The sequence below is a fragment of the Aulonocara stuartgranti genome, assembly GCF_965226115.1.
Source record: "Aulonocara stuartgranti genome assembly, chromosome: 5".
Classification (NCBI taxonomy): Eukaryota; Metazoa; Chordata; class Actinopteri; order Cichliformes; family Cichlidae; genus Aulonocara; species Aulonocara stuartgranti.
The window spans coordinates 36,752,015-36,779,222 of record NC_138943.1 but is presented as its reverse complement, the minus strand read 5'-3'; the positions used below and the strand labels follow the sequence as shown (position 1 = coordinate 36,779,222).

Genomic DNA, 27,208 nt, shown 5'->3' with positions numbered 1-27,208 from the left:
GCGATGTTTCAGTTTTATTTATTTACTGACAAAATAAGCAGACATAACATATATCTCTTATGTCTTATTGCCTGTTCTCAGGGGGAACACCTGGACCTAGCCATCACTAAAGAGGAGGTGGTGGTGTTGATTGGAGAAGGTGTATGTGCTGTGAAAACCCTGACCAGCAACCATCTGTACTGTGAGCCACCACCACAGCAGCCTGCACCAGGACCAAACGGCAAGAAGCGAGAGGGCTCTGACAATCTCCCCGAATTCACTGTGAGAAAATGAGTGTCACCACCGTGTGAGCGCCTGATGGGCCACTCAAGTTTGAAAGCACCTCACTTTTTTATTTAACATGTATTTCAGGTCCAGATGGGCAACCTGAACTTTTATCTCGGCAAGGTTCAGTACGACAACCTGAGCCTGTCCACCTTCCCACTAGAGGCTCAGATTGGAGTTGGAGTTGGAGCCTCCATAGTGGTCCTCATTGTGCTCATAATTGTGCTTATTTACAGGTCAGTGGGTGGACTGAGAGTCTGTGTTTTTGTGTGTTTAGTGTGCAGATGAGTGCTACAGTGGTTCTCTACCTGCTGAATTCATGTTTGCTCACACATAAAGAAATGAGCAGTACTGGGTCCCAGTTTAGGTCGCCCACTTGGACATGCAATCATGTCTCAAAGCTCAGTTCACACGCCCAGGTTTGAGTCTGACCCTGGACCTGCTCTTTCTCTCTCCCCACTTTCCTCCGTCCTATCAAATAAACCCAGAATACCCGGATACGTTACATGGAAGTTATAAATTGATTTATATGTCACTGAGTGAAATAATTATTTAATCCCCTACAACTGAGCCAGAATTCTGCAGCAGATAGCTGATAAAATGAACTGAATGAATGACAGATACTGCTAATCTGAATTTGAAACACACCTGTCCACAGAATCAATTTCTTGCACAGTTTGACTGGATTTCCACTAATCGTATGTAAAACCTTCTTCCCGTCTGTTAGGAGGAAGAGTAAGCAGGCTCTTAGGGACTATAAGAAGGTCCAGATCCAACTGGAGAACCTGGAGACCAGTGTGAGGGACCGCTGCAAGAAAGAGTTCACAGGTACAGCATTATGAGGAAAAAAGAGAGCGGCGGCTATATGGATGAAGACGGGAGATAGGAGGGCCTTTTCCCCATGTTTCATCAGTTTTCTTCACCTCTATAGTTGCGATAGGCTGAGAGCAGAGAACCCCCAGATTTTATTCTGCCAGCTGCTATTTACAAGCTCGTGCCTCCTGGCACTGGCCTGTAGCAGCAGCCTCTGACCTTTGTGTTCTTAATCACTTTGATCCAGACTTGATGACGGAGATGATGGATATGTCCAGTGACCTGGTCGGCTCAGGCATCCCCTTCCTGGACTACCGTATGTATGCCGAGCGCATTTTCTTCCCCGGCCACCGAGAGTCTCCTCTGAGACGAGACCTGGATGTTCAGGAGTGTCGGCGGCAGACGGTGGAGCAGGGCCTGGTGCAGCTTTCCAACCTGCTCAACAGCAAGCTGTTCCTCACCAAGGTAGTCGCTATCACAATCACAGCTAAAATGAAGCTTTGCAGAGCGAGGATTCATCTCCTCTTTTCCTCTCAGTTCATCCATACTCTGGAGAGCCAGCGGACCTTCTCCCCCAGAGACCGAGCCTACGTGGCTTCGCTGCTGACGGTGGCGCTTCATGGCAAGCTGGAGTATTTCACAGACATCCTTAAGACGCTCTTGAATGATCTGGTGGAGCAGTATGTGGCCAAGAACCCCAAACTGATGTTACGAAGGTAAGCTGCTGCTCATAGATTCAGTCTTTGGCATGTTCAGAAGCTGCAATGCTGCTGCAAGTGTGTGTGATTCTCTGCAGAACAGAGACAGTGGTGGAGAAGCTGCTGACCAACTGGATGTCTATCTGCCTCTATGCTTTCCTCAGGGTGAGTCAACATAAAAGCAGTGATGCACAGTAGTAGGGATAAGTCTTTTTTAAAAATATTGGGATATAAAACATTTTAAGACTTTGAGATTTTACTTGGGGGCATTTTAAAGTGGAATATAATGACTTTGAAATTAGGACCAAGCTCCAAAAAGCAGCCACTAAAGCTGTGACCTGTGTCCTTTTTGTTCATTAAAGTCAGTGCGCAAACGCTTTAATTTCCCACAGCAAAAAAACAAAACATGCTTAATTTATTGTTTTGTGATCACACTATTCATAGAAAAGTACATATTTGTGCTTGTGTTTATTCAGAGAGCCCTCAGAGCATGTTGCTGCGTTAAGGATTTCAGTGCATAAAGCTGACATTTGCACCAATGACTCAACTACATATCGTATAACATGTAAATAGAAAAATTACCCACGTTGCTGCACACAGCAGTAACTTTTAAATAGCAGTTTCCAGTACTGACATGTCAAAACACAGAGGGGAATGAAAGTCCTTCCAGTCACTCCAGTACAGTGGAAACATTTCTAGTACATGCACTGATTCTTATATAGCGCTTTTCTACTCCTTTATGCCTCATCTGTTTACACTCATACATAGAAGCACTTATTTCTGCACCTACGTGCTTTCTAGAACCACCAACCTCCTGATTCACAGGAGACCTGCTCCACCAATCTGAAAATATGAAGCTCAGGTTTTCCTCAAGGTTTGACTTAGCAGAACATTTCTTTAACACATGAAGTGTGTAGAGAAGCACTGTGTAAGAATTGGTGCATTGCAGTGTGTTAATTATTTGTGTGTGTGTGTGTAGGACTCAGCGGGGGAGCCTCTGTACATGCTGTTCAGGGCCATAAAGCACCAGGTAGATAAAGGACCGGTGGATGCTGTTACTGGCAAAGCAAAGTACACCCTGAACGACAACCGCCTGCTGCGAGAGGACGTAGAGTACAAAACCCTGGTGAGGGGAGTCTAGACTGAAATAAATAACCATTTTGGCTCTAATGAAAAATTCCCAAGGAGGTTGTATTTTTCTTTGTCTTCCCCTCCTTTCACTCTTCTTTTCCCTGCAGACACTGAATGTGTTGGTGCAGGGTGGAGGGGTCAATGAGACCCAGCCTGTGCCCTCCAAAGTACTGGACTGCGACACCATTACCCAGGTGAAAGAGAAGCTACTGGATCAGGTGTACAAAGGCACATCCTTCTCACACCGGCCGCACGCCGAGTCGCTGGACTTGGGTGAGAACCACACACTGCGTGACACACCAGACTCTGAAAACTGATGCACCTCGTGTCAGCCTCGAGGAATCTGGTACTTATGTCTCTTTATGATCTCTCTTTTAGTTTACCCATAAGTTGGGAAATCTAAAAGAGTAAACAGGACCTTTTATAAAATAAAGGAGCAGCTCGATAAAATATAACCAAACAAATTAGCTGAGCGACGTAAAATGAGTGAAGAGGAGAGAGCTTAGTTTCACAGGATAAGTAGAAAGTTCAGTATGATCAACCAGAAAAGCAATAAAACAAAATGGGGAAAGGCAGGACGTTTCACTGACTGCTATAAAGAGAGGGCTTCATTTGCATTAAAACACCAGCAGAAATATGGAGTCATAAACTGGGAGCAGACGTGGGAAGTCAGGTGTGCAGCTTCATCGAGCCAACTGAAGTCGCAGAGCTGTAAGGACGAGTTCATCGCAACAAAGGAAATAACTGAATCGGGAGGTCATTCACAAATGTGTCTCACAAGTAAACTTGTGTGATGGCTTCAGGGGCCTCAGCTTTGGCTGTGGTGCCTGACACCTCTCAGGGTTGTGACAGGCATGTTTAATTTATTGAACGCCTGTCGTTTGATTCCTACTATCATCTTAACCATGTTTTAATAACTTTGCACTTTTTGACTTATGTACGTGAAAAGTGTTACAAGGATAAATATCTCTTGCTTCTGTGGACTAGGCTCTCAGAGACTGGGGTTTAGGGGCATGAGAGCAGGACAGATGTGGAAAACATCGGTGGGACCTTGACTACCATGTGATTGTTGGGTTTTTCTCTGTATGTATTATTATAGGGTCTTACAATATAAAGTGCCTTTAGGCGACTGTTGTGATTTGGCGCTGTATAAGTGCAGCGCTCGTGAATTAGCGTTCCTTCTTTTCATATTTGTTGCCCTGTAGCGCCCCCTACAGCGTGACAAAAACGAATCCAAACCAAGCTCACTGACTGCTCAGTCTGTCAACACTTTCCTCAAAGATGAGAGAAAAACGTGGTAAATTTAAATTTTACAGCACTGTCAGTACCTGCATGATAACATCAGCCTGAGCTGATGATGGGAGCACCTGAATGAATTTGTGAACATCGTTAAGTCGCTCGAGTTTGCTAAGATGAGCATGTCCCACAATCACTGTGCTGATGTGCGTCTGCCTTCTGTCATGCAGAGTGGAGGTCGGGCGTTGCCGGTCATCTCATCCTGTCAGACGAGGACTTGACATCTGTGGTTCAGGGTAGCTGGAAACGCCTTAACACGCTTCAGCATTACAAGGTCAGAGTTATCACTGAATGCTTTACAAAGCAAACTACACTGTTTCATAGCCTGGGATAGGACACGGCCGACACCAATGGCTGTTTGTGTTCCTCCATAGGTCCCAGATGGCGCAACGGTGGCACTGGTCCCTCGTCATACCAAACACATTCACCATGACAACCACGACTACATAGCAGGAGAGAGTGAGTTTGTTCAAATAAAAGATAAATCAACTTGTCAGCCAGTTCATCTTTCATTAGACGTTATTTGACTGTCACACTGACAGTAAAAACGATTCGATCATTTCCCTACTCAGTTCTTCAAATTGTGTGAGTGTTTATGTGGAACATGAAGTGACAGATGGAGGAAATCAAAAGTAGCAAAACCAGAGAGCGAGTCACAGGCAAGCATCAAACCTGTGTGTGTGCAGAGACGCCAATGCTGGAGGATGCAGATGAAGGTGGAGTGAGGCTGTGGCATCTGGTAAAAGCCAGTGAGGAGCCCGAGTTGCCCAAACACCGCAGAGGCAGCCTGAGGGAGAGAGAGAGGGCCAAGGCTATCCCTGAGATCTACCTGACCCGCCTGCTGTCCATGAAGGTACAACACACACATCTGGGTCTAGTCCCATTGAGTAGAGACTGTAGGAAGGAGATGAGGAGTACAGGAGTACCACACTTTCTAAAAATCAATCTGTTTTTTAAACTACACACAGCTGTTCTCCTAATTTGTAAGCTACAACGCTACAAAGTTAAACAGACACACGCATATATTCTTTTAGCTAGACAAGAGCAGAGTGCTGACACTTTCACTTTCTTATGCTCTAATGTGAACTTTACTGTGTTTGTCAGGGGACGCTGCAGAAGTTTGTGGACGATCTTTTCACGGTGATCCTGAGCACGAGCCGTCCTGTCCCGCTCGCCGTCAAGTACTTCTTCGACCTGTTGGATGAGCAGGCAGCACAACATGGCATCTCTGACTCAGAGACCATCCATATTTGGAAGACCAACAGGTAGACGATAGTCTGATAGAGACCGCTGCTGGCAGATGATAGTGGGACTCTGTCATATCTAATACTGTCGGTACTGTTTCTCCAGTCTCCCTCTGCGTTTCTGGATCAATATTGTGAAGAATCCCCAGTTTATCTTCGACATCCAGGCATCTGACCACGTGGATGCCGTGCTCTCTGTGATCGCCCAGACCTTCATGGACTCGTGCACGATTGCAGAGCACAAGCTGGGCCGGGTTAGTACGTTTGCAAACGCCAGTTTTCCAGCAGCGTCCTGTTACTCTTGTGTCTTTGAATGTCGTTCTTCTTCTTTTTGAACAGGATTCGCCCATCAACAAGTTGCTGTATGCCAGAGATATCCCCCGCTACAAACAGATGGTGGAAAGGTTGGATTGCTTAAGCTGCTCAGACAACACTGAACAGGTGTTTGTGAAATAAACGTATTTTATCAGTCGTACGTTTGAGGTTGATTACAGTGATGGTTATTGCAGGTACTATGCTGACATCAGGCAGACCATCTCAGCCAGTGACCAGGAGATGAACTCTGCTCTAGCTGAACTGTCCAGGGTGAGTGCAGCCACAGCTCAGAACACACACACACACACACACACACACACACACACACACACACACACACACACACACAGTGTGGCCGTTCACTTCAATGCCTTGTGTTTCAGAACTATTCGGGAGAACTGAACTACCTGGTGGCACTGCACGAGCTCTACAAGTACATCAATAAATACTACGACCAGGTGTGTTTCTACTCTTTCCAGCCACTAGAGGTGGAACAGTACACCATGATGCAACAATGTGGAGACTGTCTAACAATGCAAAACACATTTAATACAATTTAATTAATTAAGATAATTTTCATAAAATTCTGAAAAGTCTTTTTTCATTGATAAAATTCGGTTCTTTTTCTGAAGTAATCAGTTATGTTCATTACAAAAGAGCCTCCGATTCACTCCAGAGCTCCGTTTCATCCAAGCAATAATCCTTCCCTTGCTTAGTTTCAGCAGCTTCTTTTTTTGTGGGATGTGAACGCATCAAGGTTCCTATCTAACCAGCCAATCACATGGCTGACACTGTGTTTAGACATGTGGGCCTGGGCAAGCTGCTGAATTTCAAAGGTGACTCACGTAACTTTAGATGTGGCACGGTTGCTGGTGGTTGGTGCCAGAGTATTTTGGAAATTGTTGATCTGCTGTGATCTTTCCACACAACCATATTTTTTTTGGGGGGGGGGGGGGGTGTTTACAGATAATGGTTTGAAAGAAGAAATTACCCAGTGAGCGACAGTTCTTAAGGGGATCATACCCTGCTTTGATCACCTTAGCTTTGAACTGACCGGAAGGAAACAGCAGCTCAGACAGCAGCAGAGCATTGCTTTATTACAGAACATGTTGGATACTGAAGCAGAACCAACACACATGGTGCCAGTCCTGTCAGCTAAGAACAGGAAACGAGCTCAACAAAATTGGACAATGACAAAAAACACTGGTGTGATGTGTATTGATTTCTGCTGCAACTTCCAACAAGTTAGGGTCACCGTTTGGTGGTCGGCGGTTAATGTCTTTCAGTGTTCACGCTTGCAATGGTGGTGCAAAATGACAAAATCTACCATGTCCACCTGTTTGTGACCCATCTTCTGATGTCTGATGTTTCCAGCAAGATAATGCACCATATTCCAAAGCTCACATCATTTAAACTGGTTTCTTGAATATGGCCGTGAGCTCAGTGTACTCACCACAGTTAGCAGACCTCAGTCCAATAGAGCATCTTTGGGATGTAGTGGAATGAGGGACAAGATGGCTCTGACAACAAGTCCAGCCAAACGTCTGAGAAAGGTTTCCTGCACCGTGGTGGATCTGTGCTGGGAACAATGAAAGCAGTTCTCAGGGCGAAGAGGGCCTAGTGTTAACAAGGTGCACCCAATAAAGTGGCTGAGTGTAGAAGGTTGAGGCTAATTAACAGCAGCAACTATGCCTTACTCCAAACTGCTGTTAACAGCACTAATTCAGGGGACAAAAGCAATGTGGGGAAAGTGTTAGAAACGGGGAGGAGTCTGAGCTTTTGGCTCAAAGGGAGTTTTTCCTTCCCGCTGTCGCCAAAGTGCTTGCTCATAGGGAGTCATATCATTGTTGGGCTTTTCTTTGTATGTATTATTGTAGGGTCTACCTTAAAATATAAAGCGCCTTGAGACGACCGTTGTTGTGATTTGGCACTGCATAAATAAAATTTAAAAGATTGAATTGAATTAGACCATCCACTTCTGATTCTTTTTGGCCTTCATCTGAAGAACCTGCTTTTTAGGGGATCTAGTCGGGTCTACCAGGTGTTTTGGTTGTGCTAAGCTGCCCAGAGCCTTCCTTTTTAACCATGGACCAAATTGTTGATTTGGCCATTCCTGAAGTGTTTGCAGTCTCTCTCATAGATGAGAAAATTTGTCAATGTTACTTTAGAGCCTATGAAAATGTACTCAAACAAATTGTCTTTGCTAAACTCCCTGAATTAAAACTAACGTCTAAACTTCAGTCACATCTTGTTTGTTTGAGTTCAAATTCACTGCGGTGGTGCGCACAGGCAGAATTACTGCCCCAAAACGTGTGGATATGACACACGTCTTTACTGAGAAACAGCTAATGTTTGTCATTTCTATATTCTCAGTCTTTCTTCCTCTTCATTATTTTGCCATCAGATCATCACGGCGCTGGAGGAGGACACCACAGCCCAGAAGATGCAACTCGGCTATAGACTGCAGCAGATTGCTGCTGCTGTGGAGAACAAAGTCACTGACTTATGATGGAGGCGAAATGTGTCAGCTGTACTGCCGTAACACCTGCCACTGTTACAGGAAACAGCTCGGGCACGCTGGCAGTTAACTTTAACGGACAGAGGGGAAGATGGACTCTTGAGGAGGATGTTTTTTGTTGTTTAAATTAGAGCTCACATCTCAGCAGCCTTTGTGTTTTGGTGACTGCTGACAGAGCTTTACAGTGCGGACACTGTGAGCTTCCTGTAGTGCAGGACAGTGAAAAGCTCAGTAGATGCTTAAGAGAAAAAAAAAAAAGGTCAGTCTGACCCGCTGTCGCTCTGCTCATTTCATGAAAAAGAGATGGTAGCAGTGTGTGTTTTATCTCTACAGTATATGTGCTGGAGTCAAAAGGTAGCTGGTGGACAGCCGGGTCTGCAGACTGAAAGTAGGAATCTTCCATCACTGTGGAGTCCGTTTGATGAAGCGGTACCTCTTATGCCTTGTGTACTTTGCTGCTGTATGGTTATTTCTTGGTGTGTGTCTGGTGCTTTATATATAGATGTGTGAGTGTGCGTGCATGTGGTTGTCCATATTCTCGTGGCTGTTAAACTGCATCGTGTACTGCCACGTTTTATGTTTCTAGTACAAAGTGGTGAAGTAACTGGTTCTTATATTTTGGATCTAAGAGTGAAGAGTATTTTGAAAAGAGAGACCTGAATTTTAAGGTTATGTTTTTCACATTTTAGAACTTGTAGTCACTGCTGAAAGCAACATTTTAAAGTCGCTGCCACGCTCTACCTCAGCCTGCCGTCTTTCATCAACTGCTCTTATTTTCATTGGTAGAAGCTGCCTATTTACTGCTTAGTTAACTTGGCCTGTTACACATTTGTCTGTATTGATGTAAATGTTGTGTGATTTGTAATACGATTTTTTTAAGCAGAGCAGCAGCACAGCCGAGGTGCTGCAGATTCACACTTGGTTGCTAACTAGTGTGACAAATATTTTGCTGGAAGGTTAAAAAAAACAATGACCCAATTTTTTTTCCCCCTTAGCAATCCAACTATACCGTACTGTAGGAACACAAGCTGATATATGGTTATCAGCCCCAGCAGCAAAAACACTCATGTATACCTTTCAGGCAGGTCCATCTACCAGTACTGCAGCACCGCACACACCCACTGGACTGCTGTAAACACACACACACACACACTTGTTTGTTAATTCTTTACCCATGTGAGAGATTGGAAGCAGAAAGTGTTTTTTTGAAGGTACTTAAACCTCACATTAAACCTCACCCCATTTTTGTTTCTTGATTTTATTCATATTTGTGTGGATGTGTCTCTAGTGTACAAGTCACTGGAAAGTCAATAGGAAAGCGAAAAGTCCCTCTGTTTAAAAGACAAGCCTTCAAACTGTTAAAGTGCAGTGTCGTGTGAACCACAGTTTTTATAGTTTTTATATTTTGTACATTTTAACATTCCTTTTTAGACCTTGGACATTGTATAGATCACACTCCTGGTATGTTTTTTGTGTGCAGTTCTTTAACTGGACAGTGTTTCGTGTGTTCCACATAGACCTTATAAAAGATGGATGATGGTAGACTGACAACCTGAGGCCTTGAGTTTGTCATAAGGTTGTTGCCTCTTTGAAGCTGGAAGTGGCTGTTTGTGGATTTCAAAAAAGGCTGGATGCCTAGCTACTAGCTGGAAACATCTAACTGCTTGATTAACAAAGCAAACTAAAAAAGAACTGATACAAAGAAGGTTCAAACATCATTGCTGGCGTTGGAAACTGTATTCTGTACTCAGCGATACATGACAACCAAATAATAGTTGATGTTTTTTGAAAGGGAGTCTGTAGACAGGATGGTTTGTAGCCATATCCTGTATATAAAAGATGCCGTCACCTCTGGCTTTGTAAAGCTCAAGTTGAGCTTTCTTTTTCTTTTTCTTTTTCTTTTCTTTCTTTCTTTCTTTCTTTTTTTACCAAGGGGCTGGATTTGATTGGTGCACTTAGGAGCACTATATGCTCATCGGCTAATGATTCATGAACTTCAACTTTTTTTTATTCAATTGGACCTGAAACGAGCCCACGGCATCACCAGGAAAGTGTTTTCTCAGACTCTTATACGACTGGATGTGTTTTTGCACCCAGAGCAGTCAACTCCTGCTGGCCATTAGAAAAAAATATAGGTTTAAGAGACATGTGCCATTGGCTTCATTTTGCAGCCCCAGTGGCTACGTCCATCTTTTATATACAGTTTGCATTTGTATTGGCATCAATGGTTTGCACTTAAAGGCAGTCACCATGGCCCAGTGACTGCATCTATCTTTCTATGTAGAGTTTATGGTCCTGCAGTTGTGTGTGTGGCATTTGATCAACGTGATCAAACTACTCCAGGCTCAGTAGATGTTGCTTGTAGCGTAGCCGGGCTGGGTATGGTTGGACATATTTTTTTGATGCTGGTTTTTGTGTTGAACTCTCTTTCTCCTTTAATATTTACAGCAGCTCTTTATGTGGGAATTTGTTTAGTTTCAGGTGATTGTAGGATTGGAAATCAATGGGGAAACAGATTTTGACACAACTATAGAAACGATATAACAGTTTGAGTAGTCTACATGCGTATTTTATAAAGTGCACTTGATTTTTGTTTTCTCAAATCTGATGTTGTTTAATGTTTTAATACACAAAGTACTACAAGTTGTAAATTAGAGTATCTACTACTGAAGTATGCTAGTACCCAGTCCCAAAAAAAGGTGACAGTAGAAAAGACTTTTTCTACCCACCCTCCACTCAAATGAAGATTTATCAGTTTGAGCCCGAAGTGTGTAATTACCAGGGTCAGTGTGTCAGAATGTGGGCCATTTGTTACAACACTACATAACACAGGTAATAATGACTTTTACAAACACATGGAGTCTGTTCATCTTGAGCTGAGAGCTCAGTGATGAACAAAGAACCATTGGGGGGAATCCAGGCTGTATAAATTTGGCAATGTAGAGCAGGCTCTGCAAGGAGCAGGTTTAGGATGTTTCTTATTTTGTGTGTTAATATCTTTGTACATACTGATTAAAGATGCAGCTGTAGTGATTTAACCTGTTTAATAAGAGAAGGTGAACATTCTCACAAATGAAATAAAGTATTCTGAAAGCTGTCTTTTTTCCTTGATTTCAAAAACCTACCACTATGAACGCTCTCGGGCATGTTAGGACTTAAAAACAGCTGTGCTACCAGCTAACATAGCCCTGCAACAAAGAGGGCCAAATAACTTCAAGGGCCAAATTGCAGTATATTTTTCACATCGATATATGGGCCACAAGTAGGGGTGATGTGGGTCTAGTATATTCTTATAAAGAACAAATGCACTGAATAGCTCAGCAACACCAAGAGGCCTGGGATGCAACAGATGACCTCAAATGTATGATGACAGAATTATTTCCATAGTTAAGCAATTTCACAACGTCTAACCAAGTCAAGAACGTGAAAGGAGGTGGGAGCATCATTGTAGAGGCCTCCAGTCAAGTGATGGGTTTAGCTTACTGAAAGCTCTGTCACCTGCAGCAGTCACAGGCAAAATATATGCAGAGCAATACACACTTGTCCAAAACAGCCTTTATGTGGGTTATAATGATAATGGATTATCACTATTATTACAATATTAGTATTGTGTAGAAAGAAAGGGTCTGCCTGATTACATGTTGGCTAAAATAACTCAAACATGTTGTCTTCTGCTAGAAATGAAGTAAGCTAACTAATACTAGGAAAGTCGAGCAGTTTCTTTCATGTGGACTTTGCTATGAGTCTAATTGCCACCTGTGGGGTTTTTTTGTTTGTTTGTTTGTTTGTTTGTTTGTTTTGTTTTTGTTTTTTTGGATAGTCAGACTTGGCTTTTAACTGAGCCATTCTACAGTCTCTCGCACTCAGTATCAGCCAGGAGTGGGTAACCTGGACCAAACCAAATCTTGAAAGTTAACAATTTTCGTTAAAAAGCAAAAAACTGACAGTTATACTGTTAGAATCGTCATCACTGTTCTCCCCTTTGCGATGCCCCCGATTCCATATAAAAGGCAGAGGTCTCCCTCCGGGCCCTCCCTCTTCCCTCAGCTGGGTTAGACGCATGGTTGTCATCGGGACGCGTGGCCTCGGATCTTCAGCCCCCTTGGATGCCGTGGATGGTGGGCGTCTCCTGGGTCTTGTATATTTGTTTGTGAGTCTCCCTCTGTTTTGTCTTTTCGGTGCTGTGTATCATTTGAGTGCCTTGTTGCAGAAGTTGAGGACCCAGCGTCTCTGACTTCACCCCCCCAAATCTTCCCCAAGTTGGATTTACTGTTTTATGCCTAAGTAGGGTAAACAAAGGGGTAGACTGTACAATTGGGTGGTTGTTTTTCTGTTTGGAGAAACAACAGAGGTCAGAGCAGTAACTATTCTAAATCATATACACCACAGGCATATGTGGTCCACTGTTATTTAATAAAATGAAGAGCAGGGAATAGGGAATTCTTTGTATGCATGCCATGGAGCACTAGACAGCAATAAATGTAAAGTAACAATCATCATATGAGTGGGGATTAATATTGTCTGTAATAAAGAGTCAAGCAATTCTCTAAATGAGATCAACCACTCTCCTCAACACTATATGGGCAAACATTTGAGAAAGTTCATATTGTTCAGTGTCCATGTAGTGTATCTGATGGAAAGCTGACTTGGAGACCTTAAATAGATCAAATTAAAACCAAACATAAGATCAACAATCTTTTGCAGTGTTTATCAGGTTGTTCTTGGTGGGCATCTGGCCAGTCAGTGAAAAACAGTTACTGGCCCTGAATGAGATCTTGACTGTTCTGTAGCTTATAGGCTAGATAATCTATTAGTGTACAGTAGACCTGGTGGACATGATGTTAGGTTCACCATGGGTTGAATAGAAGAGTCAAAAGAATATAGTTGTTAGATCAGATAATTTATAAGCACCTATTACACCAGGTAAACAATGCAGACTAGATGTTACATATGAAATATATTCCAATTTGCAAATGTTGTACAGTAAGGGTGTAAGTGTTTATTTCCTGCTCATGTAGGTGTGGAAGGAACTGGATGTAGATGTATTGGGGAAACAGTCAGATTTACAGATACTATTTAGCAAAGATGAAGTCAAATTATTATAGTTGTTATATTCATGATCAAGTCAAGTGGCTTTATTTCAACCATGTGCAGTGGTACAGTACACAGTGAAGCGAGACAACAGTCCTCCTCGACCATGGTGCCACATATGACATAACAGACAATCAACACATGAAGTGCAAGTGCAACACCAGACAGAACAGAACGATAAAGACACAGGACAGTGCAATAGAAAAGTACAACAATGACAGTGGGTTGTGCAAAAGACTGAACACTGTGCAAAAAGTCACTTGATGTATGAAGGTGTGTGTGTCAGTCCAGTCACCAAGTGTTCAGGAGTCTGACGGCTTGGGGGAAGAAACTGTTTCACAGTCTGGCAGTGAGGGCCCAAATGCTCCGGTACCTCTTGCCAGAAGGCAGCAGGGTGAAGATTGTGTGTGTGAGGGGTGTGTGGGGTCCTCCTGGTGGCTTTGCAGATGCAGTGGGTGCGATTGGTGTCTGTGATGGAGGGAAGAGAGGCTCCAATGATCTTCTCAGCTGCTCTCACTATCTGTTGTAGGGTTTGCAATCCGATGCGATGCAGTTGCCATACCAGACAGTGATGCAGCTGCTCAGGACGCTCTCGATAGTCCTTCTGTAGAAGGTGGTGAGAATGGATGGAGGGAGATGAGCTTTTCTCAGCTTCTGCAGGAAGTAGAGATGCTGTTCTTCTCTTTAGTTATGGAGCTGGTGTTGAAGGACCAGGAGAGGTTCTCCGCCAGGTGGACACCAAGGAATTTGGTGCTATTGACAACCTCCACAGAGGATCCATCGATGTTAAGTGGACAGTGATCTTTATGTGCTCTCCTGAATTCTACAATCAGCTCTTTTGTTTTGTCCACGTTCAAAGACAGGTTGTCGACTCTACACCAGTCTGTTAGCTGTTGCACCTCCTCTCCGTATGCTGACTCTTCGTTCTTGCTGGTGAGACCCACCGCAGTCGTGTCATCGGCAAATTTGATGATGTGGATTAAACTGTGCATTTATGCAGAGTCATGAGTCAGCAGAGTGAAGAGCAGTGGGCTGAGCACACAGCCCTGAGGGGCTCCAGTGCTCAGTGTGGTAGTGGTGTTGGAGATGCTGTTACCAATCCGGACTGCTGTTCAGGCCCAGCAGGCTCAATTTTCCAATCAGGTGCTGAGGAATGATTGTGTTGAATGCTGACCTGAAGTCTATGAACAGCATTTGACATCATCGATGCACCTACTGATGTAGCTGGTCACAGATGTGTACTCCTCCAAGGTGGTGTGGTCGCCATTTGTTGCAGCCTCCCTGAACACGTCCCAGTCAGTGTACTCAAAACAGTCCTGAAGAGCAGAAAGTGCTCCTGTAGGCCAGGTTCTCACCCGTCTCAGCACCGATTTGCAGCATCTGATGAGCGGTCTACATGCCAGAATTAGCATAACAGACAAGTAGTCTGAGTATCCGAGGCGAGGGCAGGGCTTCGCTCGGTACACACTGGGAATATTTGTGTAAACAAGATCCAGCGTAAGACTCCCCCCTTGTTACAAAGTCTACATGTTAATGGAATTTAGGAAGCACTGACTTTAGTTGATGATAAACGGTAAGATCCTAAATGTATGGCACGAGCACTGGAGCATCAATGACCCAGGAAGACAGCTAATATTCAATTAAGTATTTGATGAGATATGCCAATATTCAGAAAAATTGGCAGGATCTGAATGGAAGAAATAATAAATACCTGTTTCAGAGTAGAGCACACATTGTATTTAATAGACAAGGATCCAACTGGTCTCTGCATGCACTGCAACCCAAATCTCTCCAGCATGTATACTTGGAGCGTCAGGCCTATGATCAGAAAAGAAAAAGTATATTATCATAATAGGAACTTTCAAGGAGCTGAAGATTCGTTTTACTTTGGAAGACCTCATTGGAAAGCCACTGCTGCAGGTCTATAGGTAACTGGTGTGGTTATGAGAAGGATAGATTTATTAGAAAGAAGCTTTTTAAAAAATATTTTTTTTATTTATTTTTGTCAAGTTCAAAGTAACACTCCAGTTCAGTAGGTGGCGCTAATGTACTTTGAGCTGGTCTGACAACCGCCATTAAACCAAAGAGTATAAGAAAAACAAGCGGCAGAAGAAATATTAACCCCCCCACCTCAACACAATCGACCAAAATGGAGTAGTTCCGAAGGCAGTACTAGATGAGAATTCGTGTAATGTAATTCATTATTCGAACAGACATTATTCCATCGCAAGGAAAATTTAAGACTTTGAGAAACCGCAGACACCATTTTTGTTCCTGTCGTCAAGCTTTCTGCAAGGAACAGGTAACTCCAGCGAACTAGCTGGGTTGCTAGCAAAGTTAGCATTAGCGGCTAGTGCTAATTTTAGCTAGCTATCCCTGTAATTCGACAATAGTAGAAAGAAATCTTAGCATGATTTCTTTGGCACAAAATATTCACATAAAACATTTCTCTCGAGTCATATTTACTGTCACATTGCAACATCCCGAATACGGTTATTTTTTTCCATCACACGCTGCAAGGCTAGGGTTGCTAATCTGAACGGTGTGCAACGTAGTTTGCATCAGCGTACAGCTTAACACCCCTTGTCTTGTCTATTCTACTTTGCTGTTCTGCACAGCGCTGCTTGGGTTAACCTAATACGCTAGTCTTCCATATAGAAGATGTTCAAATCACAGTTCATTCATTTTCAAACCAGACCCAACTCTTAAAGGTGACAGACCGCATGACGTTAATTGTTGCCATTCGGTTCAGCCGTCCAAATTTTTGTCCTCTAAAGAAATCTTTTGCTATCAAAAATGTGTTTGTTATTCATCAAATGGGCTGAAAATAACAGAAGTTATTCAGTGCTATGCTATGCATGATTGCAATAAGTTTTAAGTAATTTGATTTATCTATAGGGTTTTTATTGGATTTTATAACACTTGTGGTCCTCGTGGACAAAAATGACCCCTCAGTATAAAGTGGTGCATTAGGGTAAACACCATGCTCCTTTCCAAAACATCTTTGATCTTTGATCTTTGATGTATGGGGACACACACACACACACACACACACAATAAAATAAAACAAAAAAAAAAAGGCGGGGAAAAAGCTCTTTTGTCACAAGTTTTGGGGCATTTCTTGCTTTACTCTGGGAGAGAGAAGCAGCAAAATGAAGAGGCAGAAGCTCTTTACTGCACAAGAGACTTGTGAGCTAATTTTTAACCAAGCTGTTGAAAAGAACGACCAGGATGAGGATGATTCATCTTCAGACGCGGAGGAAAATAATGATGAAGATCGAGCATATGGACCACATGCTAGTTCTTTCTCTGAAGAATCCCCCACATCGCCAGCTGCAGAAACTGAAGAACAGTATGAAGTGATGGAAAACGATGAATATGATGAGGAAGAATCTGAACCTGAAATGGAAGAAGTATCATCTGTGGAAGACTACACTTCTGATGAAGAGAAAGAATCAACCGATGAGGAAGAATCTGTGGAAGAGGACCCAGCTGAGACAGAGGACCCAGCTGAGACAGAGGACCCAGCTGAGACAGAGGAATATTTCCAGTCAAAGGACAAAAAACTGATCTGGTGTTCGGTTCCTCCCAGTGACAGACGACGCATGATGAAAGTAGAGAGAGACAAAAGCCACTGTGGTCCAACCACATATGCAATTTCTCGTATTGATGACATAAAATCTACTTTTGCCCTGTTTCTGCCCAAGTCTATTGAAGAGGTGATACTGAACATGACAAACAAGGAGGGGCGTCGTGTGTATGGCAACAAGTGGAGGAAGATGGATCCAATCGACCTGCAGGCATATGTAGGTATGTTGATTCTCGCTGGTGTGTACCGCTCCAATAAGGAACCTACAGCTAGTTTATGGCATGCTGAGTCTGGTAGGACATTTTTTCGTGCTACCATGACACTGAAGGTGTTTCAGAAAATCTCAAGAATTATTCGTTTTGATGATAAAGACACAAGAGGAGATCGGCGTGCACGAGACAAACTTGCTCCCATTCGGGATGTATGGAACAAGTGGGTGTCTCTTCTGCCAATGATGTATAATCCAGGCACTGATGTCACTGTGGATGAGCGTCTAGTGCCCTTCAGAGGTCGCTGTCCATTTAAACAGTACATTTCATGCAAACCAGGAAAGTATGGCATAAAAATATGGGCAGCATGTGATGCCAGGTCTAGCTATGCATGGAACATGCAAGTATACACTGGCAAACCTGCTGGTGCACAGTCAGAAAAAAATCAGGGCAAGCGAGTTGTTCTTGAGATGACAGAAGGTCTCCAGGGGAAAACAATAACCTGTGACAACTTCTTCACATCATATGACCTTGGCCTGCAACTACTGAGAAGAAAACTGTACATGGTGGGAACAGTACGGAGGAATAAGCCCGAACTGCCCCCTGCGCTGGTGTCAAAAATGAACAGGGCTCAGTTCTCATCAAAGTTTGCCTTCACCGAGACCCATGCTTTGGTGTCCTACCACCCCAGAAAACAGAAAAATGTTCTTCTGATGAGCACTCTGCATCGGGATGCTGTTTTGAGCACCAGGGATGACAAAAGGCCAAAAATCATCGAAGATTACAATCGCAACAAGGGGGGTGTCGATAACCTCGACAAGGTATTGCACATTTATTATTTATAATATTTGTCATATCATAGATGGAAAGGATAATGCACTGAATTTGGGTGTAGGAAAAGAAACTTACATATCTGAATAGTTTTTGGTTTGTTTCTTTTGTTTCAGGCTACGAGTGTGTACACATGCAAAAGAAAGACAGCCAGTTGGCCCCTCGTTGTTTTCTACAACATTCTCGACGTGTCTGTATACAACTCGTTTGTCTTGTGGTCAGAGATCAATCCAGCCTGGAATCAGGGGAAGTGCAACAAGAGGAGACTCTTTATGGAGGAGCTTGGGCAGCAACTGGTGATACCTTACATCCAGCGACGGAAGGTTAGCACTAAGCTGCATTTCTGCTACTCTTTATTCTACAGTGATCTCAGAATTTGAACTATTTGTAATTGTACTATGACTTGTTATAATAAAGTTTGACTTGACTTGACAGGTTATTCCCCGCACACCAGAAACTGCCAGATTTGTTAGGGAGAACCAGCAGTTCTGCTCCAGCTCTACCTCTGCAGCAGAACTTCCTCACCCAGCTGCCCCTACTGGCCCATCACCCAAAAGAAAAAGGTGCAAGTTCTGCCCCAGCAAGATTAGTCGCAAAGCATCAAAAATCTGCCAAAAATGCAATGCGTACATCTGTAAAACTCACACCATAACTGTGTGCCATGCATGCAACTGAGGGCACATTCAGACTACTGTATTATGAAAAGTTACTTTTGAAAAGTTAAATGTTTTGGAAATGAATGTTGGCATGTTTTATATGTCAGGTAATGAGTTCAAATAAAGTTGAATATATAAATTGCAACAGAGAGGTGGGTGATACTTTATGCCTTATACAAAGTTGAACCAGATGGGGACATTTTTGACCCCTGAGGACCACAGGTGTGATTATGTGCTGCCATTAAAAAAATTCAAATGATTTAAAACCAACACCCTCACTAAATTCTGATATATACTACTCTGTGATAAGTCAAGTACTGAAAACTATATAAATTCAAATTATTTTGATGTTTCATGTTATTTTTACTCAAAAACAGAGTATACTTTATATAAATGGGGTCTGGTGGCCTAAAATTGCAAAATTATGGCGAAATTTTGTCATAATGTGTTGGCCTTAAGTAAAACTAAGATGTAACACTGAATTGATTGACAATTTATACTTTATACTTTAAAAAACAGTCAAATGAAGTGGGGACATTTTTGACCCCTGAGGACCACAAGTGTGATTATGTGCTGCCATTTAAAAAATTTAAATGGTTAAAAAAAAAAAAATTCTCACTAAAGTTCAACATACAGCACTCTGTAGTTAGTCAGTCAAAATTATCTAAACAATTAAATATTTAATTTTCTCAATTTGTTTTCGCTAAAAAACAGGGTGTATTTTTTGTAAACAAGGTCTGGTGGCCCTAAAATGTATAATGTTGGGTAAATTTTGTGTTAATGTGTTGGTCTTAAGTTAAACTAAGATGTAACACTGAATTGATTGACAATTTATACTTTATACTTTAAAAAAACAGTCAAATGAAGTGGGGACATTTTTGACCCCTGAGGACCACAGTTGTATGTAAATCGGGAGGACATTATGAGGGTTAATTCAACAGGGTTCGTTCTAGGGCTGAACAATATATCGCATTTGCGATAATATCGCGACATGATCAAGTGCAATTTTCTAACCGCAAAGGCTGCGATTATACTCTGGACATGTCCAAATTCATGGGCTGCATCCTCCTGAGGCCGCATTTGTAGACCGATTACGTCACAGCGACGCGCCGAAGGCTGTCCAAATTCGTAGACTCCTCCGAATGTAGCCGACAAATGCGTCCTCCTTTTCCCCGAATTTGAAGGATGGGTCGGGTGTGTCCTTCGTGGCCTACCATATTCCAGAATTCATAGCGCGGCCCAGCCAGTTTCCAACAATGGCGGCCGCTACTAAGTTTTAAAATTACTCATACTAATCTTTCTGGGTCACAAAATAAACTTTTAACATATTTTCAGGCGAGAAAGTAGTTGTGTAAACATCAAATATCTGCTCGGTTTATCAAGATATCGCATATTTGCAAAAGTGCTTCGACGTTTTCGGAGGCGTCTGCTACCCACCAGCTCGACAGCTAGCCGGGAGCTCGAGGGTTACTGATGCGGCCGAAAACGGCACAACTCCCGGCACATCATTTTCAGATCACCGCGGAGTTTCGCTGCTCGGGTTAAACGTAATATATAAGTCACTTAGACAACCTAAAAATGTTATTGTTGGGCTTTTTTTCAGTGTTTTGTTTGTTCGTGAGTAAATCGGTTTGGCTGAGATTAAAGTTATTAGATTAGATAAAATAAAACTTTATTAATCCCCCGGGTGGGTTCCTCCTTGGTTTTCACACAGCTGACTAAACGTCAAACAGAAAACTTATTAAACAGAAGTATGAGACAGTCGAGAATTTACACCAGTGTCTGGTTATATTTTAGATAGCAAGAGGCAGACGGCCGAGTTTATTAAACTCCACCGAGACAGCGGTGACGCTAATCAGAAGGCTAGACCATCCAATTTCACGGCCGTTTACTTCCGGCCTACCCGACCGTCTGAGGACCAGTGCGGCCTCTTCAGCTTTGCCTCTGCCACTTGAAGATGTCGTGGAGGCAGAGTTGAATAGTTACCTGTTGACCCCTGTCATTGACGGAGAGGATGATCCCTTAGCCTGGTGGAAGGTGCACAACATTCACTTTCCACGACTGTGCAAGATGGCCCGCAAATATCTGTGTGTGCCGGCCACAAGTGCCCCCTCAGAGCGTCTGTTCAGCACTGGAGGGAATATAGTGACCTGCACTCGCTCATCCTTAAAGCCAGCAAAAGTAGATACAGTGGGGCAAAAAAGTATTTAGTCAGCCACCGATTGTGCAAGTTCCCCCACTCAAAATGATGACAGAGGTCAGTAATTTGCACCAGAGGTACACTTCAACTGTGAGAGACAGAATGTGAAAAAAAATCCATGAATTCACATGGTAGGATTTGTAAAGAATTTATTCGTAAATTAGGGTGGAAAATAAGTATTTGGTCACCTCAAACAAGGAAAATCTCTGGCTCTCACAGACCTGTAACATCTTCTGTAAGACGCTTTTCTGTCCCCCACTCGTTACCTGTATGAATGGCACCTGTTTGAACTCATCATCTGTATAAAAGACACCTGTCCACAGCCTCAAACAGTCAGACTCCAAAGTCCGCCATGGCCAAGACCAAAGAGCTTTCGAAGGACACCAGGAAAAGTATTGTAGACCTGCACCAGACTGGGAAGAGTGAATCTACAACAGGCAAGCAGCTTGGTGTGAAAAAATCAACTGTGGGAGCAATCATCAGAAAATGGAAGACATCCAAGACCACTGATAATCTCCCTCGATCTGGGGCTCCACGCAAGATCTCATCCCGTGGGGTCAAAATGATCATGAGAACGGTGAGCAAAGATCCCAGAACCACACGGGGGGACCTGGTGAATGACCTGCAGAGAGCTGGGACCAAAGTAACAAAGGTCACCATCAGTAACACACTACAACGGCAGGGAATCAAATCCCGCAGTGCCAGACGTGTTCCGCTGCTGAAGCCAGTGCATGTCCAGGCCCGTCTGAAGTTTGCCAGAGAGCACATGGATGATACAGCAGAGGATTGGGAGAATGTCATGTGGTCAGATGAAACCAAAGTAGAACTTTTTGGTATAAACTCAACTCGTCGTGTTTGGAGGAAGAAGAATACTGAGTTGCATCCCAAGAACACCATACCTACTGTGAAGCATGGGGGTGGAAACATCATGCTATGGGGCTGTTTTTCTGCCAAGGGGACAGGACGACTGATCCGTGTTAAGGACAGAATGAATGGGGCCATGTATCGTGAGATTTTGAGCCAAAACCTCCTTCCATCAGTGAGAACTTTGAAGATGAAACGAGGCTGGGTCTTCCAACATGACAATGATCCAAAACACACCGCCCGGGCAACAAAGGAGTGGCTCCGTAAGAAGCATTTGAAAGTCCTGGAGTGGCCTAGCCAGTCTCCAGACCTCAACCCCATAGAAAATCTGTGGCGGGAGTTGAAAGTCCGTGTTGCTCGGCGACAGCCCCAAAACATCACTGCTCTCGAGAAGATCTGCATGGAGGAATGGGCCAAAATACCAGCTACTGTGTGTGCAAACCTGGTAAAGACCTATAGTAAACGTTTGACCTCTGTTATTGCCAACAAAGGTTATGTTACAAAGTATTGAGTTGTATTTTTGTTATTGACCAAATACTTATTTTCCACCCTGATTTACCAATAAATTCTTTACAAATCCTACCATGTGGATTCATGGATTTTTTTTTTTTCACATTCTGTCTCTCACAGTTGAAGTGTACCTTTGGTGCAAATTACTGACCTCTGTCATCATTTTAGGTGGGGGAACTTGCACAATCGGTGGCTGACTAAATACTTTTTTGCCCCACTGTATGCTGGTCTTCCTAGCAAAAAACCTGTGAGCTAGGATGATTATGGCTAGCTGAGCCATACTCATTGTGCACTTTAGTTTGTGCTGTGTTGCTGTTACTTACTGCAGATAATCAAGATGTTCAGCCAGTTTTAATTTAAAGGCGTGTTTGTGTGTGTGTTTATACAATTGCTATTATGTTTGGACTTTATGTGTAATGTTACTGACTGCAGAGATCAGTAAGATGTGTGTATTTTTTATTTATTAGTTTTATTTATTTAATATTATTTTTTAATTTAATGACTGTCTAGTAGTTCACAGATGTCGAAAAACTGAGTGTGGTAAAGCCACTGATTTTTTTTATGTATATTTCTGCAATCTGCACATTGCACTGACTTTCATTTTAATGTTTACACCAGGGTTCCTTGTCAGCACTTTATGCTCAGATGTTTGTAAGCTAAAAATAAACTATTGTGTATGTTCAAATATACTGTTGTGATTGAAGAAGTTAAATAAAAATGTCAGTCATCAATTCATGCATCACCTCATGTCATCATAACAGAGGTCTGTCTTCCAGGAAAGAACAGTTTAAAATTAATGTAATATAGTATTGGCCATACTATATGATGTATTGCTTGTCTTTGTTTAATAATACAGAAGACAAAGACCTTAAAAAATAATCGCATCGCAATCGCAATATTGGGGCAAAAAAATCGCAATTTGATTCTTTTCCATAATCGTTCAGCCCTAGTTCGTTCTGTGGAGGTTGTTCAGTATCGCGGCTTCTCTTTTTGCAGCTATAATGGAGCCATCGGAGCAATCAGGCCCAGACTCAGGTTCTCAGGATGTCAACCCAGTGTTTCTGCAGCAGCTCAGAGAGCTGGACATCCCAGAGGAGGCGGCCAAACAGGTGGGGCTGTATAACCTCAGTGTGCACCTTATATCCTGTGACAGCATCACATTTCTTTAAAAGTTGATGGTACTTACTGTGTCAAATAATGTTTGTCTGAATTTAGGAATGTTTCTCACAGCTGTGTCACAAACACTGGAAATCGTAAAGCATACTTGCACAGTGTGTGTATGTGTCTACCAATGTCTGTTCTAAATCTCAATGTATTGTACATAAGACTCCTATTTTATTTTTATGTTTTTATCTTTATTTTGTTTTAGTGTACACTGAGGGTCATGGGAGCATTTTAATTTCAAAATTCCTGTTTGATCTGTACATATGGTTTTTGACAATAAAGCTAACTTTGACTTTGTCTAAATCGTAATGAGTCACAATAGCAACTTCATTGCTCCAAATAACATTACAGTGTTTGGAATATTGATTTATTTTGTCCTCAGGAACAGTTTCTTCAAGGACTGATCGAGGATACAGCTCTGCAGTCTCAACTAAAACAAAAAGGACTCACCAATAATTAGATATGCGGAAATAATTCCTAATAATATCTAATCAATGAGGAAACTAACTGCAAAAGATGACAATTATTTCTATAAATTTTCTTGGCTACCAAAATAAAGTCTACTTTTACTTCACGGTTTTGTTTTCTGTCCCTCTCCCTTGTCTCTCTTCACTGTAGGCACTCTTGCATACTCGGAATGTGTCTGCCGAGGAAGCGGCCATGTACTACTTCAACAAGCTGGAGAATGAGGTGCCCATAAGCTAGCCTTAATCCCTGCAGGTACACCTTGGTACATTGGACCTTGTGGAGTTTATCCAAAGCCAAATCTCAGTGTCTCTTTGTGTGTCTGCTATTTAGGAGGAGGGTGATGATGACCTCATTTACAAGATGGTGTTTGTGGTGAATATGGACCTTGCCATGGGCATTGGGAAGGTTAGTTCAATGGGACCATTTTTTCAGCTGTGTGTGTGTGTGTGTGTGTGTGTGTGTGTGTGTGTGTGTGTGTGTGTGTGTGAGAGAGAGAGTTGTGCCCAGACGATAAGGACAGTAACAGACTGAATTAAATAAAACGGAAGAATATATTACAAAGTTACAAAATATAACAAATAGCTTTAATATATACAAATAGCTCAATTACAAATATCTAGAATATTACAGAGATTACATATATATGATTGAAATTTTACACTAAACTGTAAAACCTTATTAGTTAGTTTTACTTAGAGGATATGCAAAAGAGTGTAACTGTTGCACTGCGTGCTGTCACTCCCTGGATTGAAACAGAGGCCACAGGTTTCCTGGTCGTCCTAACATCCAAAATCAGTTCTTTGGTCTTTGTCACATATTCTGGGCAGGGATAGCTCAGTAGGTAGAGTGGTGGCCCCATGATCGGAAGGTCGGGGGTTTGAATCCACTGAACAGCTACCCTGAGGTACCCCTGAGCAAGGTACCGTCCCTACACACTGCTCCCCGGGCGCCCAGTGGCTGCCCACTGCTTCACTGAGTGAATGGGTTAAATGCAGAGAGGGATTTTCCCCACGGGGACCAATAAAGTACACTTTCTTCTTCTTCTTCTGACAAATGAAGCCATCGTTACTTTGCATGAACAATGCACTTTGAGGTCAGTGATGTACATTGGAGGCACTCAAGAGTGGTCATTACAAATGTTGTATTTTTAACAGCTGCTACTAAACCAAAGAAAACAAGGGAATGAAATTAGGGTTTACAGCTTTCCTTCCATAGGAAGAGGAAAAACAAGGGGAAGGAAAATTCCAAAAGACCTGCAGCTGGCTTCTTGGCACGTCTGCTTGCACGCATCTGAATCACTCATCCATTGTTGGTTTTTGCACTAAAAAAAAAGTATATATTTTTTTGTCTCATTTTGAGTTAAAGTGGGAGTCATTGAGCTGCGACATACTGCTGTCGCTTACAGCTGAGGTACTTTTTCTTCTCCACATGTCAGCTCATGAGACAGCTGAAGTTACATAAGATTTAATGTTGTGGTACTGTAAACAGAGTGTTGTTGCTTTTTTTGTTTTTTGTCATTTTATGTTAAGTTTGTGAGAAATGTAACACTGAATTGATTGAACTCGACACTGTTTGTGTGCAGGTGGCTGCTCAGGTTGGTCATGCTGCTGTGGGCTTGTACCAGGCTCTACAAGAGAAGAACAGCTGGAGGGAGATGGCCTGGAGGTGGGACCACAGTGGGTAAGACCACAGTATTATTTTCTAGAAGACCTGATGCTTTATTTTGGAGCTCTTCTTAAATATTTTTCAGCATTTCTGTGTTCATTAAAAGTCCTCCTGTGTCAGAATAGTGCTCCAGATTGCTATCTACATTGACAATCAGAGGGAAAAAAAAACATGTTCATGTTGCTGATACAGGGCCAAGAAGGTGGTGGTCCAGGGCACCAATGTGGCTCATCTGCTGGAACTGCAAGCCCTGGCCATGAGCCTCAGTCTGCCCACATATCTTGTCCAAGATGCGGGACTTACCCAGGTAAAAGAATTTTTATCTTGTATCCAAATATCTGTGGTGGTGCAAGTAGACATTCCAAACATATTGTTACATTATCAGTAGTAATAGTTGTGGTTTAAAAACAAAGTCAGTTTTTGTCAGTATTGTACAGTGGCTTGGCATGAAGATGTGTAAAGCTGAGCTCTAAACCAACCCTTCTGGTCTTTGGAAGGTGGAGTCTGGGTCCCGCACTGTCCTGGCAATCATGGGGGAAGAAGAGATGGTGAATAATGTCACTGGCAGTCTGAAGCTGCTCTAAACCGCTTCTAGCTACAGCTCGGGAGAGGCATGGCTCTGCAGTGTCACAACGATGCCAGCAGAGGACAGCATTTCCCAGCAGTAGGGAGAGTCTTGGACTTGACTCTCCCTGAAACATGTTCCTCCCCACCAGAAAACAAACACTCTGCCATTTGTTTCCCTTTCTGTTCTCTGTATAAGCTGCTTAGTAGAAAGCAAGAGGAAGAGAGACTGGTTCCTCACTGAAGAATAGGACAAAGACAGTAGGAAAAAAAGTGTACCCCCCCCCTGTAACCTGCTAAGAATAGTCTCAGTAGAGAGTAGAGTCAGTATACACATGCTTAATCTGGCCACTTTCAGTGTATTTCCTGGTTAGCCGATATTGTAAATATGCTTATTCAAAGGGCCTTTTAATGCAGACACACACATTTATGTCATTAAAGTTAAAGCTTAATCAGATGTAGTACTTCTGGCGAGTCACTGTTCCTCAGTGAGGGTGATCTATTATCTAATATGTGAACACTCTTTTTGATGATGTAATGATTTTGTGTCTATATGCAACTTCTCACAAAGATCCCTGATCTAGAGAGTCACTAAAACCACTTATTGATAAACAACTATATTTTATATACACCTGCTTGTTAGGGCCATATTCTTAGAACCTGTGGTGTGCCATCATAAACAGTATGCACAGTTACTAGACATTGATGTTTTGTTTTTTTCTTCTTGCAAAGGAGGTAAAAAGTTAGGTTTGGATTTTCTTGTTTGAGTTTGATGATAGAAGTTCTGTGAAGCCAAATTGTCATGTAATAAGTTTCTGCACATTAATATCAATACACAAAATTGTGAGCTGTCATGTTTCCATGTTGTCACTAAAATATATATATATCTTGAGCAAGTCCCTTCTGTTCTGTTCTGAGCTTATTACTTAGGATCTTGTGTAACAACAATCATAGAGGGGGCAAGTAGTGTCATGCATGCAGTATTAATATTTATTGAACAGACTGTTGTGATCCTATGGTTATGTCATTTTTAGTAATGTGTCCACACTTTGATAACACCTGTCTTATAAATGGATTTGTGTAAGTGCTTCAGATTATAAGGACAATTAAAAAAAACA

General features: G+C 42.5%; 4 protein-coding genes across 4 annotated transcripts in view; 3 read left to right on the top strand and 1 right to left on the bottom strand.

Moving 5' to 3' along the window:
• plxnb1b (plexin b1b) overlaps positions 1 to 11,376 on the top strand; it is a 98,627-nt gene extending 87,251 nt beyond the window's left edge. The window contains exons 22-38 of the mRNA XM_082533853.1: positions 82 to 261; positions 352 to 500; positions 992 to 1,092; positions 1,325 to 1,542; positions 1,615 to 1,793; positions 1,874 to 1,940; positions 2,755 to 2,901; positions 3,014 to 3,179; positions 4,373 to 4,476; positions 4,577 to 4,661; positions 4,889 to 5,055; positions 5,307 to 5,467; positions 5,553 to 5,700; positions 5,786 to 5,850; positions 5,956 to 6,031; positions 6,145 to 6,219; positions 8,166 to 11,376. Coding sequence (XP_082389979.1) covers positions 82 to 261; positions 352 to 500; positions 992 to 1,092; positions 1,325 to 1,542; positions 1,615 to 1,793; positions 1,874 to 1,940; positions 2,755 to 2,901; positions 3,014 to 3,179; positions 4,373 to 4,476; positions 4,577 to 4,661; positions 4,889 to 5,055; positions 5,307 to 5,467; positions 5,553 to 5,700; positions 5,786 to 5,850; positions 5,956 to 6,031; positions 6,145 to 6,219; positions 8,166 to 8,270 — 2,193 coding nt within the window. The 3' untranslated portion in view covers positions 8,271 to 11,376. The remainder of the gene's footprint in view (positions 1 to 81; positions 262 to 351; positions 501 to 991; positions 1,093 to 1,324; positions 1,543 to 1,614; positions 1,794 to 1,873; positions 1,941 to 2,754; positions 2,902 to 3,013; positions 3,180 to 4,372; positions 4,477 to 4,576; positions 4,662 to 4,888; positions 5,056 to 5,306; positions 5,468 to 5,552; positions 5,701 to 5,785; positions 5,851 to 5,955; positions 6,032 to 6,144; positions 6,220 to 8,165) is intronic.
• The window catches only part of LOC309706775 (transcriptional repressor scratch 1-like), a 409,990-nt gene that overhangs the window by 135,580 nt on the left and 247,202 nt on the right, over positions 1 to 27,208 (bottom strand). The window lies entirely within an intron of this gene.
• On the top strand, positions 15,461 to 26,377 carry LOC309707134 (putative peptidyl-tRNA hydrolase 2). Its single transcript, XM_082534265.1, has 7 exons — positions 15,461 to 15,672; positions 23,226 to 23,338; positions 24,012 to 24,083; positions 24,192 to 24,266; positions 25,444 to 25,541; positions 25,719 to 25,833; positions 26,024 to 26,377. Exons 2-7 carry the CDS (start codon positions 23,231 to 23,233, stop codon positions 26,108 to 26,110), a joined length of 555 nt encoding a protein of 184 aa, XP_082390391.1. The 5' UTR covers positions 15,461 to 15,672; positions 23,226 to 23,230; the 3' UTR covers positions 26,111 to 26,377.
• On the top strand, positions 15,679 to 18,800 carry LOC309707133 (piggyBac transposable element-derived protein 4-like). The gene is made up of 3 exons (XM_082534264.1): positions 15,679 to 17,989; positions 18,116 to 18,322; positions 18,435 to 18,800. Exons 1-3 carry the CDS (start codon positions 16,523 to 16,525, stop codon positions 18,672 to 18,674), a joined length of 1,914 nt encoding a protein of 637 aa, XP_082390390.1. The 5' UTR covers positions 15,679 to 16,522; the 3' UTR covers positions 18,675 to 18,800.

What these genes read in the sequence shown, in the direction of transcription:
- LOC309707133 (XM_082534264.1), top strand. Translation starts at nt 16,523, where the DNA reads ATGAAGAGGCAGAAGCTCTTTACTGCACAAGAGACTTGTGAGCTAATT. An exon ending in GTGTCGATAACCTCGACAAG is followed by an intron (nt 17,990 to 18,115) that starts GTATTGCACATT and finishes CTTTTGTTTCAG; the next exon opens with GCTACGAGTGTGTACACATG. An exon ending in CTTACATCCAGCGACGGAAG is followed by an intron (nt 18,323 to 18,434) that starts GTTAGCACTAAG and finishes TTGACTTGACAG; the next exon opens with GTTATTCCCCGCACACCAGA.
- LOC309707134 (XM_082534265.1), top strand. Translation starts at nt 23,231, where the DNA reads ATGGAGCCATCGGAGCAATCAGGCCCAGACTCAGGTTCTCAGGATGTC. An exon ending in TCAACAAGCTGGAGAATGAG is followed by an intron (nt 24,084 to 24,191) that starts GTGCCCATAAGC and finishes TCTGCTATTTAG; the next exon opens with GAGGAGGGTGATGATGACCT. An exon ending in TGGAGGTGGGACCACAGTGG is followed by an intron (nt 25,542 to 25,718) that starts GTAAGACCACAG and finishes TTGCTGATACAG; the next exon opens with GGCCAAGAAGGTGGTGGTCC.